Below are 16,285 nucleotides of genomic sequence, written 5' to 3' on the forward strand. Positions count from 1 at the left end.
ACAACCGAAAGGCTTATCGTCCTCTCTCTTCTTTTATGCGCCTCCTCCTCCTGTGCCACCGCCACTACCCACACCGCCCACACTGCTGCCCTAACCCTACCCGCCCCCAACCCTACCCGCTGCCTCCCACGTTGCCACCAGAGACCCTCTCAGCCACGCTTGTTACACGAATACATGCTTGAAAATCTACGACATTGAAATTCCGCAAAATGAGAAGATAAATTCGTTGACGGCTCTTTTTCTATCTTTACTTTTCTTTTTCACCACTTGTCAAAAGTCAAAGATGTACAGTGGGAACAGCTGGCAAGAGAGACTGGCCCCTGAAAGAAACAACTAACATCGCCTATGAAGATTGAAGAGAAAACAAACAAAAAAGAACTACAATACGGTGAAAATCATTTACACCTTTTCTTTCCTCAAATAATTTGTAAGCACAGTGAGTTCGCTGTTAGCTGCAGACTTGCAGAAATGTAGAGCGCCCTCCATAGCCCAAGGACAGATGGTGTGTATGGTTGTATATGTGCAGTATGCATAGTCTGTTACTCATCTCCACAGATTACTGTTTACTTTGGTAGGACTATGTTCGAGTAGGCTGATGTTGGCATGTTGATGTCAAAACCATGGTTAGTTCGTTCATCTTGGTCAGTTCATCATCATCCAGCAGATATCTGCCGCAGTTGCATCAGAAGCGTGCGAAGGCTGGCCTCCTGCACCTGACCAAAGATAAACCATGTAATAACCTTATCTTGCATACATAGTTCAAGTTTGTTGTTGCCAGATATGCACAATGCACTGGTGATGGAAAATTCAGCACTTGAATCCGGCACGCTGGAGGCTAATACATTCGATAATTCTTTGTCAAATGGTCCAGAACTATGGACGGATTTCCTACCGGAATTTGTCAGGTACCACGGTCCAGCCACAGCTCACAAGGAGCAAACAATTCCAAAACATGGTGGTATGGCAAGGCAAGCTTGGACGGAGTACAATAATGCTCAACAGCTCAAGCCTGCTTTTGACGTACGAGTACTGTCCAACCGGAATAGCTGTACTGAGCCTATACACTTTTAGTTCGCGACGCTTTAGTTTTTTCGTTTGTTTGTGATAAATATTATCTAATTATAGACTAACTAGGTTCAAAAAATTCATCTCGCGATTTACAGACAAACTGTGTAATTATTAGTTTTTGTTTTTGACTATATTTAATGTTTCATGCATGTGCCGTAAGATTCGATGTGACGGAGAATCTTGAAAAGTTTTTGGTTTTTGAAGTGAACTAAACAAGTCTCAAACATGCAAAAATGTTTAAAAACATTTTTCTAAAGGTTTTAAAATGATGCACATCTATAATAACTAATGTATCCATATATGCTAGAAAAATCCATGCAAAAAAAGACAAAACTACGCCTTGTTTAGTTTCTAAGAAATTTTGCAAAACTTTTTAGATTTTCCATCATTATCAAATCTTGCGACACATGCATGGACCATTAAATATAGATTAAAAAAATAACTAATTGCATAGTTTGTCTGTAATTTACGAGATAAATCTTTTGAGTCTAGTTAATCCATGATTGAACAATATTTGTCAAATACAAACGAAAATGCTATGGTGTTCATTTTGCAATTTTTTTTGCAACTAAATAAGACCATAATAAAGTGATGTGCGCTAAGAGACAAAATTCCACTGAATTTGTCTTGTAGCATTATTTTTGCATGAGTTTTTTCTAGATCGAATTTGAATCTCAACATTTTCAACAAAATTCATATATGGATGGATTATGGATGTGTATTGTATAAAAAAATCGAGCGTGAAAGTATGTTTTTTTAGTGAGTTCACATGTTTGCACCTTGTCTATAGACTTACCGTACATATATTTGTTTTCAGTCAACTTGGGTCTGGAGTGTCAATGTTTATTCAATTTACAGAGCCAAGTGGGAACTAAAATGTGAATTATTAACATGATAGGATAAAATGTGAACAGTGATCCGCTAGGTCTGGGAATACAAAGTTTGACCTGGCAGTAATCCAAAAATTACCTGCAGTTTTGCTGCCGTAGCTAAGAGCTCTCTGCATTGATCAAGAGCGACCTTTTCCTGTCTTGCCAGAACCGAAAGTTCAGAAACCAAAGATGTCCTATCTTCGACCTGGCAAGCATGTCCTAGCGTCAATAAGAGCATGCAGCAAGGACGTCCCATCTTCCACCAAACAATGTACTAATAAACAGTTTATAATTGTTTCTTTTTAAACAGAATACTAGTTTACAATGATTTGAAATTCCAAATTATCATAGTGAATAACTGAATATACAGTGGAAGAACTGAAAACTAAAACCTAACCTTTGATTGCACGTAGTCAATAGAGGAACTCAAAGCTTGCATAACATCAACGGCTGAGCTTATAGCATTCCTAACTGCAATTCCGTCAGCCTGTTCATGCAATGGTAGTGTCAGTGTATCCTAAAAACAATAAAGAACTTTCATGAGGTAACTGGAAATCCAGCAAATTATTTTGTTTACCACTCACATGTGCTCCTGATGTAACCGGAAGGCGAAGCGTGCTTGCTTTAAGAGCCTCTGTTGCCTCAACTAATGTATCCTTGCATTCTTCTTCTACTACAGGCCATTGCTCAAGGTAACCAATCTGAATCATAATAATAGTGTGATCGATAAACCGAATTATGGCGTTTTCACACTACCAAGTTTCGAAAAGCCAAGAGAAAACAAAGCTGGCCATAAATCTAAACCTTTCAAAATTCCTATGGGTTCTTCAATCCTAAACAGGTAAATATACAAAAATAAAATAATTGATTTGTTGGATGCACCTGCTCTGTTAGAATGGCATACAGCTTCACTTCTTGCTGCAGGTGTCGCACATTGGTTCTTGTTATTGTTAGAGCGTCCCGCAGCGTCAAGACAGTTTTCCAAACACTGTAAAGAATACTCTGCTTGCATGATAGGAGAAAAGGTATATATCATGTCAGTTGAACGTTGATATAGAAAATTTACCTACGAAAACCAAATAAAAGACTAGACTCAAATACTAAATACCAATGTTCATAAATAGTGGGCACATTGACTGGATATATTATGCAAAAAAAATATATCTTATGAGCCTGTTTGCTTGTCTGAAAAGCTACTATTCACTGATTTGTTGCGAGAGAAAAACACTGCTGAATGTCTGGCAGATTCGCCGAACAGGGTCAAACATAAAATGTTGTATGATTTTCCAGTAAAATGATTTGTGCTTGTGCAACAATCTTATACCAAACAAAAATATGAAATTGTCTCGTCAGAATTATTCAACTGAGAATCAATTGATAAGCACAGCCGCATAACATGAACTGATTCGACTTAGGTAACATGGTAGTACTAGAAAAGGAACATAACAAGTAACATAAGGTTTCCAGCGTTACCTCAACACTATTTTTACGGGACAGTGTCTCTTCTGAATGCGCATTTACGAAGCGCCACTGCAGATATCTATTGCTCAGCAGACGAAGCTGATGTATGTTCTCAATCTGGCCTGCACTCTTCTTCCCTTTCCGCGCATCATCAACGATGTAGTTAAAAACATGCTGTTCAGCAACTGACTGAGCAGCCGAAGAAGACGCACATTTTGATTGGCAACAAGGTGCTGACGGCCTCATCATCCGCGACGGGCTCTGGCAGCAGGACCTGGAAGCAGAGGATGCAGCTGACAACAAGCCCTGTCTCGGTGACGGTGACGACGACCGGTGCAGAACTGCAACGGGCGAAGAAGTGGCCCTGTTCCGGCGACAAGTGGATTTAGAGCTTTCCGACGTCTGCGAAGAGGTGTCGTCGCTGCTGGAGTTGTCAGCTGCCCTGTCTTTCCTTCTCCGGTGAACAATCTTTGCCATCTCGTTGGATGGTCGCTTCAGGCTTTTGCCTGCTGTGCCTTCAGAATCAGATGGATGCGTCCTCCTCGGAGAACGTCCTGCTGAAGCATCTGACGACCTGCTAGCCTTTTCAGCAGGAGCAGCAGCGCTTGTGGAAGTGGTGAGACCAGCAGAGGCAGAGCCCCGGCCACGGCCAGTCATCATCCCCGGCCACCGGTGTTTCTCGATGACGCTGTTGGGGTTGGCAGGAGACTCCGGAGGCCGAGCGTTTTCACAAGTGTCGCCGGCGTTGTTGGTGCTCCCTCTACGAGGACTCCTCTTCCTCTCGGCCAGAGCTCCTGCTGGCCTCAGCTTGGCCTGCTCGGAAGGTAAGCCCTGGACCAGCCTGTCTACCTTACTAGCAGGGGATTGCTCTGGCCGTGGCCGAAGCAGGGGAGACGAGCTCCGCGCCGACGCCGATGAGCACAGGTCACCGGAGGCCTTCTTGGCATTCATTGCGCGGGGAGGAGTGCTGTGTCCATCGGCGGCGGCCGCGTCACGTGGAGGCACGGCAGACGCAGACCTTGCTGCGGTGGAGGGCTTCAGCCGAGAAGACAACGGGGCAGGCGATGCCGCGGCAGGCCTTGCTCGGTCAGCCGACCGCGCTCTGTTGTTGCACGTCGCCGAGCCGCCGCCGCCGTCTGCAGCAGATGCGCGGCCGCCGGCGCCGGGGCTCGGGGAACTGCACCGCCTTGCTCCAGGAGCAGCCGGTGGCGCGACGGGCTTGAACCGGGAAGGGCCCTCTGTTCGCCGACCGGTCGGGGCCGCATTGTTCTTCTCGGACGGCGCCAGCGGCCGCCGCTGTGCCTGTGCGCCATCGGCCGCAGCAGCAGCAGCAGCCGTCCTCCGCTCAGCCTTCTTCACGGCTTCCATGAAGACGACGACGACGACGACGAAGAAGAAGAAGAATGGCCGCGCGCCCCGAGTGGCACCACCCGCATCGGTTCGGTGTGGCTCTCATCAAGTTAGTTACGCGCGCTCCTCTGCCTCTGCCAGACTGCCACGGCAAGGCCAAGCCGCGCGCGGATCTACCGGAACAGACAAAAGACACGGATCCAAGTCATCCAACCACCGGGATAATCAGCCGAGATAGAAGCTAGAGCATTGAAGGGCCTCTTCAAATCAGTTTTGTATTTGGTAATTTGCAAAAAACCACAAAAAGGGGCTCCAATGGTTTTGCAAATGAGTTTTGCATTTGTGCAAATTTTGCAAATCTTCCTCCCAACTTGGCATTTATGCAGAGGACTCTAGGTTTGGCAAAATAGAGTATGCCAAGTCAGTTTTGCAAAGGTCCTTGGAATAGACATCTTTTTAGGCTTTGCATTTTGTTTTGAGACTTTGCAAATAACCTTAAATGCAAAACTGATTTGGAGAGACCCTTGAAGATGCTCTAACCATCTTCGAAACAGAGAACAAACAAAAAAAAAAAACCAGTAGTCCCCCACACCACGCACGGACGCACCACGTCGCGAGCCGGGACAGCAACCCGGCCGCGGCCGGGCCCCTGCTCGGGGAAGCGAGCGCTGGAGCGACGACGGCGCACGTACACTGGCCACCGGCGGTCCACCATGCATGCACGACGGTGACAGGCGAGGCGAGTGCCGCGGTCACGCGCGCGTTTCGTTCGTTTCGGCTGTGGGATTTCCTCCGGTTTGTTGGTTGCTAGCTACTGTAACTAACGAGTCGCGCTCGTCACGGGGATGCCGTTGCCGTCATGCCAAATGCCATGGACAGGTCGGGGAACGAACGGTCCCCCTAGGGGGAAGAAAGCTCTCCGGTTTGTTGCTTCTGCGTGGGGCTCAGAGGAGCCATGGCGAGACGGAGGACAGTGGACACATCCACACATGCACTGCTGTGAATTTCCCGTGACTGAAGTACTGCTAGCTCGGACGGAATCAAGCGACCGGCTCGTTTTTGGATCTGAAGCGATCGACCAGCTCTATGGACCTGGACGCACACCACGGCGAATCAAAGGGCCGGCCGGCCGGCCGGCCAAACAATCGCACTCCCACGGGAAGGGACGCTTGACTTGGGCGCAAAGGATTCACGGTAAAGGGCGTCGTACGCACGGTACGGCTCGGTTACAGGCTTTAGTACAGTACAGCACAGCGTGAAGAGTGAAGACGAAGAGGACGCCATGCCAAACGAGGAACACGGCGGCATCCCCAAAATATCTCGTCTCATTTTTTTTGTTGGGAAGCAATGGGTTTTCGCATCGATGGCGTTCCATCCACGCCGGATGTTTCTTTTTTTTTTTCTCGAAGGAACAATGCGACGCTCCTCTCAGGAATTCCTGAACCCTTCCCAGGACGCGATCGCCCCCGATCAAAAGATTCTACTATTATTCTAAGGATAAGGAAGCGAACGAGCGATGGAGCCTCGGGTTGAAGAAGGCTTTAGGCTTACCTCACCAGCAGCAGGACGCACGGACCACGGAGGATCGGATCGGCGGGCATGGCGGTGGCGGTCGCCGCCGCCTTGTCGTCCACCTCGTGGGAGCGGTCCGAGGCCAGTGGGGGTCGGGCGGGCGGGACGACCGTGCTGTGGCGTGCGGCGAGCTCCTGCGCTGCAGCTGCAGGTGTTTGTTCTGTTGAGGCTTTTTGCTTCCGTAGAAGTGTTGCAGCAGCGATTGGAGCAGAGGTGTTTTTTTATTTTTATTTTTTGTTATTTTTTACTTGATTAGAGCAGACCTGGTACAGAAGTTACCGCACACCCGCGCGGAACGGGAAGGGGTATGCTAAACGCGTTTACTCCCGGTGGGTTAAAAAAAAACCAATGACCATCATGAACTATGAATTTTGAATTAGTTAGATCTGTTTTAAATTTGTCTTTTTTTCATCTACACATCGTTGTAATTAAAAAGAAGAGTTGAACCATATAAATAATGCATTTCTTATGAGCGCCAGATCTTAGGATTGTTCTAGTAAATAATTTCAAGCTTTGATATTACATAAAATGTTTACAACCAAGCTAAGACTAGCGCTCCAACCTACGAAGTTAGGCGCCTCCGCTACTGGCTATGTGGTTCAACTCTGGCGTCTAAGAAAAGCACGTTGCTTTTGATCGCGGGAAATAGCTCATCCAATTCTATAACTTAGCTCACGTCAAATTCCCTACGAAAATGGCGTCAAATGCTCCCTTGGACACTGATGAAATTGGTGCTGCCGGCAGCATGATGCCCATCTTCTTCATGAGTAGCTCCTCGCCTTGCTTGGCGGTCGGTTTGTGCGCTAGCGGTTGGGTGGCAATGCATCTGCTCCTGATAGGTAGGAGGCATTTCGTGGTTGCCACCTTCTGCCTTAGTGCACTAGTGATTAATAACGGTGACTTTCGCTTATGTTGCACCTCCTCGGTGAAACCGTGTTAAACTAACAAATATTTGAGTGTAAAATGGAGTAGACTGTTATTCTATTCGTTATCTCACTACAAATATTGGTAAAACCATTAATGACAGGGTAGAGAATATAGGCTTCGGAGGCGGGCGGCAATTCAAACCGCCTTGGTTAATGTTTAGGATTAGCCAAGGTGGTATTTTTTTTATTAACCAAGGCGATTACAAACAACCACATCGTAAAATTGATTAATCGAGGTAGACATATTAAGTTAACCGTCTCTAAAAATTATCTATTTTTGGAGGCGGTTGACTAAAGATATTCGTCTCCATAAAACAGTTCTCTCTTCTTTCTCATGCACCAGCGGCGAATCTAGGATTCGAGCTTAGGGTATGCCCGGTAAAAAAAAATTATATCTAATTCGGTAAATTCATTTTATTAATTCAGTAATAATTATAAAATTGACAACGTGATTTTGTATATATGCGCTAAGTACTATGATAAAGCTTAAATTCATGAATTAATTTGAAACCATCCACTGAATAAAATATAAATATTTTAAAAAGCCATACTGATAACTAAATATAGGCATAAAAAATATTATACTTACAATGGTATTTTTATTATTTTATTCGACGCTTTCGAAGAGACAAATATCTTATTATGAGCTTGTTTGCTGGTCCAAAAAGTTATGACTGAAAGTACTGTTATCATCTTCATGTATTTCAAACAAAATTATCCCGCTTAATGAAAATGAGTAGACAACCATCTAAAAGAGTATATCTCTTTTTTGTTGCATACTTCTGAAAAAGAAATGCAATATCCGATTTACCAAGGCCAGAAGGAAATACGTTTTTTTAGCAGCGCCAAAAGGAAATACGTGTATGTACTAAGGTCTAAGGAAAGCCTTGCCGCGTGGGCCGCGTCCTGAGCCTTGTGACTTCCCGCTTCTGTAATGGATGGCCTGATCGGTGATCCAACTGTATATGAATACATGTATAATATGTATATAATATTGATTACTTGCTCGACAGACATGTGGCTCCGCCACTGTCAGGCACCGAGCGACACCGTTCCTCTTCCCTCTCTCTCTTCTACACGGAGCCCAAGCCACGACGGTAGCGACATCCCTCCCTCTCCTTCGACATCAACACTGAGCCCCAGCGCCGCCTCTCCCTCCCTCCCCCTCCGAGACCTCCCTCTCCTCGCGAGGATGCGCGGCGGCGGGCTCCCTCCCACGACACGTCTCCACCACACCACGGCGTGGCTCCACCACCACCATGGCGCATGGCCAGATCTGATGGCGACGCGGTCGGATCCGGTGCGCACTCCTCTTCTTCTCCACCATGGTGGCCGGAGAGAGTGCATGCGGCGGCAGGTCGCTAGATCTGCCGGTTGCGCGTGGTCTAGGCCCCCTCCTCTTCCTAGATGGCGCTGGAGATGTAGTTGGAGCTAGGGCGACGAATCGATGGCGGCGGCACGAGGCCTAGATCTAGGCCCGTGTAAGCTTTTTTCTTTTTTGTTCTTTATTTTAATCGATTAACGGAGGCGGGCAAAACAACCGCCTTTTTTAATCCTCTATTTACCTTGATTTTTAATTGGAGCCGTTTTGTGTGTCCGCCTCGGAAAATCAATTTTGCTCGCCTTGATTAAGTTTATTGTAGTAGTGAATGTTATTTGGTTGGAGGCCTCCATGTAGCTCCTAGCCTTAAAATTGGACGTCGGCCTGTTTTGGATCCATTCCTCCAAACTTTAGAGCTCTAAAAGCTTAGCATTTTAGCTCACTTTTGAGCTATGAAAGTTTTAATGTGAGGTGGGCTAAAGTCTGGAGCTAACTTTAGACCGTTTATTTGGAGCTTTAAATATGTAAAGTTTAGATGAAAAAAAAAATCTAAATAGGCTCTTATGCCTGGCCAGACAACTTTATTTTGTCACTAAAAGGTAGTCTGATAATGATTACTTTAGTTTATCTAATTTATATTTATTCATTTTTCCTTTGAGGTCCTATGTAGTGTCTTAGAAAATTGCTTACTATCGATCAAGATCTTTTTTTACCAACCAACATAAGAAGAAATATAGTCTAGTAAAATGGGACAGGAGTACTATCGATGAATAATTTTTGGTTACTATCCATCAAGATCTTTTTTTACCAACCAACATAAGAAGAAATATAGACTAGTAAAATGGGACAGGAGTACTATCGATGAATAATTTTTTTTTACAATTTTCTCTCATAACATTGTACTCTTCATAATTTTTTTTGTTATAAATTTTGTTTGGCAACCTTTGTTCGTATGAGTTATCTCAATAGTTGTTTTCTGACATACTCCCTCCATCCCAAATTATAAGTCAACCAGATATGCACCATATGTGAGTTTTAGAAGTCAAATCTTACATATAGCTACAAATAAGGGGTAATATCAAAAGACAATGCATAAATATATAACGTACATAATATAAAAGAGATAACCTTTGATAGCAAACAACGGATAGACAACTCCAAACTTCGGGTATTAACTTCACTCTACAGGATCCAACTGACTGGTTGATCACAAGCCTGACACTCCTTCTGAAGTATGGGAGAAATAGCAAGAGTGAGTCCATGTCGAACTCCACAAGTATAGTAACTAGATTGTATAGCTCCCACAATCTCATGATCAATGTGACATAAATAATGTAGAGCATTAAACAATAAGCAATGAGCATATTTAACACACAAGAATCATCACCCTTAATGTAGATGTCCCCAAGACCGCTCCTGACCGTGAGCTCGGCTAGTATACTAGTTTTAACACTCTGCAGAGGTTGTACATCTTTACCCATGAGTCATGATTTACCCTTTCGCCCGAGGTGATCAGCCTCTTAACCCACTTCCAAGGAAGGTCGGCAGGGATCACTATGAAGCCTTTCAAAAGTTCGTCTAACATGTTAGGGCCGCAAGGTTTCCTTTGCGCGTAGATATAGATACCCCCTTCCAAATGGCACAATGACGCGCAGCCTATACACATAAGGACAGGGGCTCGCACTATACCCAAAACGGTTCAGCCCCTCCGCCCTTTCGGGTAACCTCTAACAAGCTAGAAAAGGTCTTCATACTGAGCTAAAGCCAGAGCCATTATAGCTCTCATGGTTGCACTGTTGTCCCGGGTGATCACGTACAGACAAATCATCAAGTTGCTAAAAAGTCATTTTTATCGTTTATTACTTAACATTAATCCAGTCACACGATCATGGTCACAAAAATAAAATCCAAATGCTATACTTGCCTTGATCCAATTGCTCCTGCTAATCTTGCTAGCTCTGCTGGTCTTACTTGTTGCCAAGGCTCTGATCTTGATCACTGAAGCACTCTTGATCACCACAAATTGCTCACCGACTAATTCCGATCATCGATCACAAACATACGGCAACAAACATACACGAAGCAAACAAGGCTACAATTAGAACAGTACACCAATCATATAAAAACAGTATAAAAAGTTTATAAAAAGATACTACGCATCGCTACGATCTCACAGACGTAAAGATCACGAAAATCAGAGTTAAAACGTAGAAGATATGAATTTTCTAAGATTTTATATAGAAAAGTAATTAATTAAATAGGATCACGAAATTAAAAGATTTCAAACTGAGGAAACAGTGTTAGTGACATGTAGAGCTCGTGAAAACAAAGCTAACGGAATTTGAATGGGTCAAATCGGAGTTAAAGCGAATATTTTATAAGGTTGAAATAGAATTATGTTAGTAACTTATCATATTAATATTTATACATAAAAAACACCAAAATTGATTTTTACCTCCACGATCGACAACAGGTTCTGCAACTTGGATCTGTATGCGCAGCAAGATAATTATCACCACACGTAGGCCTTGTTTAGTTTGCAAAATTTGTGGTTTTTAGCTACGGTAGGACTTTCGTTTTTATTTAACAAATATTGTCCAATCACGAAGTAACTAGGCTTAAAAGATTTATCTTACAAATTACAGATAAACTGTTTAATTAGTTTTTATTTTTATCTATATTTAATGCTCCATGCACACGACCAAAGATTCGATGTGACGGAGAATCTTGAAAATTTTTATGAACTAAACAAGGCCGTATATCTCTTCACGGAACAGCAGTAGCAGACCAGCAAGAAAATTTTCTTGTGTTCACGAGAAGCACTGGCGGCAATAGTCCTGTCTCCACTTTGATCGACATGAACTTCTCATCTCTGGAACTCGCAACAGCGGCCACGGCAGCAGCGGCAACGGGTTAAAGCAGCAATCTCTGCAAACGCTGAACATCAGCAGCCTTTTGGAGACCATGACAAACTCGACTTGACTTCACCGACTTGCACCATCAAAAACGGAAAAGCCGTCCTTGATTCTGCCTCGGTTGACAGGCAGCAGCAGCAGCGCATGAACCAGATCAGAACGGATTAACGACGGTACAAAATATGTCTTTATTCCCAGATGGACTCGGGCGGCGGCAGCGGCTCAACGTGTCATATATATACATATATACATACATGAGGTTTAGACGAGTTGGACTAGGATTTATTATTTTCGGAATTAAATAATTCTACGAATTAAATAATTTCAGAAAAATCTAGAATTGTTTATTTTATTTTATTTTATTTTATTTCAAAACTCTTTTAGAAACAATTTTGAAAATAGTGTAAGTCATTTTAAATTATGATCAAAACCACACAGTACAATAAATCAAATGCATTGGCATAAATGTACAAAAATGTTGCTAAGCCTTATGTTAAATTTTAATTTAATAAAAATATTATTTTTCCTATATTTTTCTGAGCATAAAAAATATAAAATTAAATCATTTCACCTATTTCAAAAATTATAAATTTTAGGGTGTTACAACAATGTAGGTGACCGTTAGACTCTGACACGAGAAGTTCAAAAGGCGACACGTGGCTGTTGTTGGAGCACCGGACGCAGGGGCTGAGCGTCCGGTGACCCCGAGTTTTGTCCAGTGAGAGAGCCAACGGCTCTATTTGTTTGAGGGGCTATATATACGTGTTTGGCCGGCTTAGGGCTTAGACTCTTGGCATTCTAGCATACTTGACACCCTTGTGAGCCTAAGTAAACACCTCCCACTCATTTCCTTCTTAGATTAAACATCTTTGTGAGATTGGAAGTGATTCCAAGTGCATTTGCTTGAGTGATTGCATCTAGTGGCACTTGAGGATCGATTTGGCTGCGGTTTTCTTGTTACTCTTAGTGGTTGCCGCCACCTAGACGGCTTGGAGCAGCGGAGGAGCTTTGGCACGAGTTGGTGATTGTTCGTGGCCATCTCCCGGTGATTGTGAGAGGTTTGTGCCTACCTCGGCGCAGAGCCAAAGGCAACATTAGTGGATTGCTCGTGTCATTGAGCTACCTCATTTGTGGGTAGGTTCTTGTGGTGTCCTAGTGAGGACGAGGTTCGTGCTACACCTCTTAGCCACCGAACCACCAAGTGTTGGTCGACACAACAGAGACCTAGTGTGCCGGCAAGCACGTGAAACTCGGGAGAAAAATTGGTGTCTCAATTGTGTTTGATTGACATTCTCCCGATGCTTGATTGTTTATATTGGTGATTCGTTCATCCCCTACTCGAGGGTATAAATATCTCATCCTCTCTTTTACATTCTCGCAAATTAGAGTAGCTTACTTACTTGTATAGAAACTTTAGGTAGCTTTCTAGTGTAAGTAGTGACATAGCTCTTGTGTAGCGATTATATCAACTAGAATTGTTGGATAGGTGGCTTGCAAACACCCCTTTAGAGCTAGAGCAAAAAGCTTCGCTTTGTTATTTACTAACCTCTTACTCTAGTGAGTTTGTAGATTTTTAAATAGGCTATTCACCCCCCTCTAGCCATATTAGGACCTTTCAGTCGGCCCCACCACCATAGCCGCAGCAGCGCTCCTGTGCCCGGACCCCCCTCATCGACTGCGCCCGCTCGCACGCGCACCGCGAATGCGGGCCCCACCTCCCGTCTTTCTCTCGCTCCTCTTTTGCTATACAAAAAGATAGCAAGTTGCAACACATAACTAGACACCATCCATATTTTTCGCGCAAAAATAACAGTAAGTACGAGCAAGCTTACATGCAAGAAAGTATAGCAGTGTACCCACACACACGTGGTATATATCTCATGCATGCATGCAGGACAAGCATGCACTGACTATTTGCATGCACCTGCATGCAAAGGATACGGTGATTAGGCACCGTCTATTTGCATGCATCGTACATGCAAATTAGGCACCGTTCTTTTCCCATCAACCATGCACTACAATAACATTTTAATGGCAAGAGCTGAGCACTCTGGCCTATAAAAAGGCACTCTCGGGTGCTCTCTCTCAAGCATGCCCACTCACTCTCTCTCACTTCGCGTATACCGTATACGGCCATACGCACAAGCCGAGCTCGACTGTCGTCGCAAGACGAGGTGAGCAGCTTATGAGCATCCCCTTGCTCTTCTTTATCTTCCTGTAGTATTTTTTTGTACCCCTCCTTGTATTTGTCTGTACCGATTCACTGTCGTGAACTCCATGAACTGAACCATGACAAACAGAATAGCTCTAATAATCCTTGCTAATTTCTCTCTTGCCATGCATGTGTGAGCCATAAGCATTAATTTCATCAAATAGTACATGCATGCACCATGCACTACCTGTCAACCTCTCACGAGAGCATCCATTCCTTAATCATGCGTTAATCTTTATCACGTGATTAAATTTCGGTCATTTCACAAATGCCACATACTAACTCTAATTTTATTATTTCTTTTTCCTAAATTCATCTAAAATCATAATCTACCTCCCATATTAATTTCATGATTTTTTAGAGCTCATTTGAATTTATGTGATTATTTATCTGTGCTTGTGCCTCTATCGGTCGTCACGTATTTTAGCTGACGGAGTGAACGACCCGAAAAATGACGATGTTGGAGACAAGTACCACGAGTTCGACGGCGAGGACCCGGACTGTCAGCAGGAGTTTGCCAAGGACGTCGACGGAGGCAAGTCCAACCGATTTCCTTTGATGCATATTGATCCTATTTTTAAACACAACCCGTAGAAGCTGTTTTAAATATTGCATGTATGATATATGTACGAAGTATTTTTGCTGCTTAGTTAAAACCTGTTGAATAGCCATCCTTGAATTGATATTACTCGGTAATTGTCTTGTTTGAACCTACGAATAAAGAATATGCTATGACAGAAATATTATTATTTAGTATGCTTAGGATTTGTTACTCATCCTGGATACTCATCGCTACATTTTCTCAAATATAATGATTTTAAAAGCAAAACTGTGTGAGTAGTGAAAATGAACTGTGGGTATTGTGAAAGGGTTAATGAACAAGTTATAGATGTGATTACTATAGAGATGGGGCGGATGAGATCTCTTTTGGGGATGCCCTGGTGTTGTGGCTTATACTTTGCGGGGTTAAGCATGAAGATATCCGCTTTGTCTTGATTAAGGACTGAGTTGATGATTCATCTTGTCTAACTCATTTATCGTACAACCACTCACCTTGCATGAAAAAGGCTTAGTCTAAATCCCTCTAGTTAGTATGGCAATCACTTGGAGGCAGGTGTGCAACGGGACACTGAGAGATGTATATGAAATAGTGGAAATATATAAAATATAAAGAGCTCTGTGAATTATTATGGTGTCATGAGATGTGGCCTTAGTGTTCCCGTGGTGAGCGCCATTACTTAGCTATGGAGGGCAATTACTTTGATGGATCTGTGCTTGCACGACGGTGTAAGTTATAGTATCTACTTGTGGTGAAAATGTACAACCTCTGTAGAGTGTAAATCTATCTAGATAGCCGTGTCCGCGGTCTCAGACGGGTTATGGTTTGGTTTCAACAACTAGATGGGTTGGGATGAGTGAAAACATGAGAGTGAGTATGATTTTGGAAATAAATGGTTGACTGCCATTATGTTGCGGGAACAAGGGTTCAGTAACACTTAAAATTGTGATCAAACCTTATTTTCGGAAACACTAATATATGTGGAAAAATAGTTCTTTTACAAAAGTATTTGTGAAATAAAACCTTGCATGTGTAAAAAGATAGCTTTATGCAAATAAAACTAAGCCTTATCTTTGATTTATCCATATGTATATATATTGTTATCCCCTTCCGTAGGGTAAGGTTGAATTTGCTGAGTACTTTATACTCATCCTTGCTTTATTAAACAGAGGAAGACCCGGACTTCGATCCCGAAGTGGCGTTCGAGTAAGGTCGTGTCTGCACCCAACTAAGCCTGTGGCATTGGGACTCGTCAGATGTTCGGTTGTGATATCATTTGTTTCTGGGTCCTTTGGACCTATGTTGTATTTTGGTGTCTTATTATTATAGCATGCCTTCATTGTCCACACTTATCGAGACTGCTACGCTGAAACTTATCTGATGTAATAAATATGTTACTAGCCTCTTGGGACTAGCATTGTATCACATTTGAGTTCCTGGTTTACCAGAGACGCTTTAATAGGCAAGATAAAAAATGAAAGTCTAGATAACTGAATAAAAAGGAAACAAAGCTTCAATTCTATTTGAGAATTTCCATCCAAACTTAGCAAAGATCTCCATGATCACCATCTCCAAAAGTCTGCTACCATTTTTCATGTTCTTTCATGTTTTCTCTTTTCTATGCAGCAGCGACCATGTTCAAATTCAATAGGTTGTCCTGAAAAGGACCTATATAAAGGCATTAGATTTCTTGTAATTGAATACGATATCATTTCTATTCAACCAAATTGTTCAGCATAGAGCTGCAACACCCACTAAAATCTGGTTCTTGAGTTTTAATGGAATACCATAAAGCCATAAACCAAACATATGATTAAACCTAAAAGGAGGTTGAATTCCAAAGGTGATATAAAATGGTATTTCAAATAAAGCTGGTAAAATGACAAACAAATAATAAATTTTGTATAATCTCTAAAGAACTAGAGACAATATTTGAGATTGTGTTACCAATTTCTTTTTTGAAAGATTATCTTTGGCGAGAGTGTGTTAAGATACCACAAGAAAAATTTAAATTTTTAGTGGTATTTTG

At 43.0% G+C, this 16,285-nt stretch overlaps 1 protein-coding gene across 3 annotated transcripts; it reads right to left on the minus strand.

Annotated features, from left to right (window-relative positions):
* LOC8080613 (AUGMIN subunit 8) lies at positions 223-5,302 on the minus strand. Of its 3 annotated transcripts, none has more exons than XM_021464569.1 (6): positions 3,414-5,293; positions 2,823-2,942; positions 2,525-2,641; positions 2,338-2,427; positions 2,038-2,145; positions 223-707 (listed from the first exon to the last, which is right to left on the minus strand). In XM_021464569.1, exons 1-6 carry the CDS (start codon positions 4,767-4,769, stop codon positions 654-656), a joined length of 1,845 nt encoding a protein of 614 aa, XP_021320244.1. In that variant the 5' UTR covers positions 4,770-5,293; the 3' UTR covers positions 223-653. The 3 variants fall into 3 exon arrangements, 2 of the variants coding, with proteins under 2 accessions (XP_021320244.1, XP_021320243.1); XM_021464568.1 differs by having other exon boundaries at positions 223-713; positions 3,414-5,292; XR_002454787.1 differs by lacking the exon at positions 223-707 and having other exon boundaries at positions 2,094-2,145; positions 2,518-2,641; positions 3,414-5,302.

This window comes from Sorghum bicolor, chromosome 7 (genome assembly GCF_000003195.3).
Source record: "Sorghum bicolor cultivar BTx623 chromosome 7, Sorghum_bicolor_NCBIv3, whole genome shotgun sequence".
Taxonomy (NCBI): domain Eukaryota; kingdom Viridiplantae; phylum Streptophyta; class Magnoliopsida; order Poales; family Poaceae; genus Sorghum; species Sorghum bicolor.

Excerpts from the sequence above, each read along its gene's own strand:
- LOC8080613 (XM_021464568.1), bottom strand. The coding sequence starts at position 4,769 with ATGGAAGCCGTGAAGAAGGCTGAGCGGAGGACGGCTGCTGCTGCTGCT. Across the intron at positions 2,428-2,524 it reads CGGTTACATCAGGAGCACAT|GCTGACGGAATTGCAGTTAG; the intron begins GTGAGTGGTAAA and ends TTGCATGAACAG. Across the intron at positions 2,146-2,337 it reads TTGACTACGTGCAATCAAAG|GTCGAAGATAGGACATCTTT; the intron begins GTTAGGTTTTAG and ends CATGCTTGCCAG.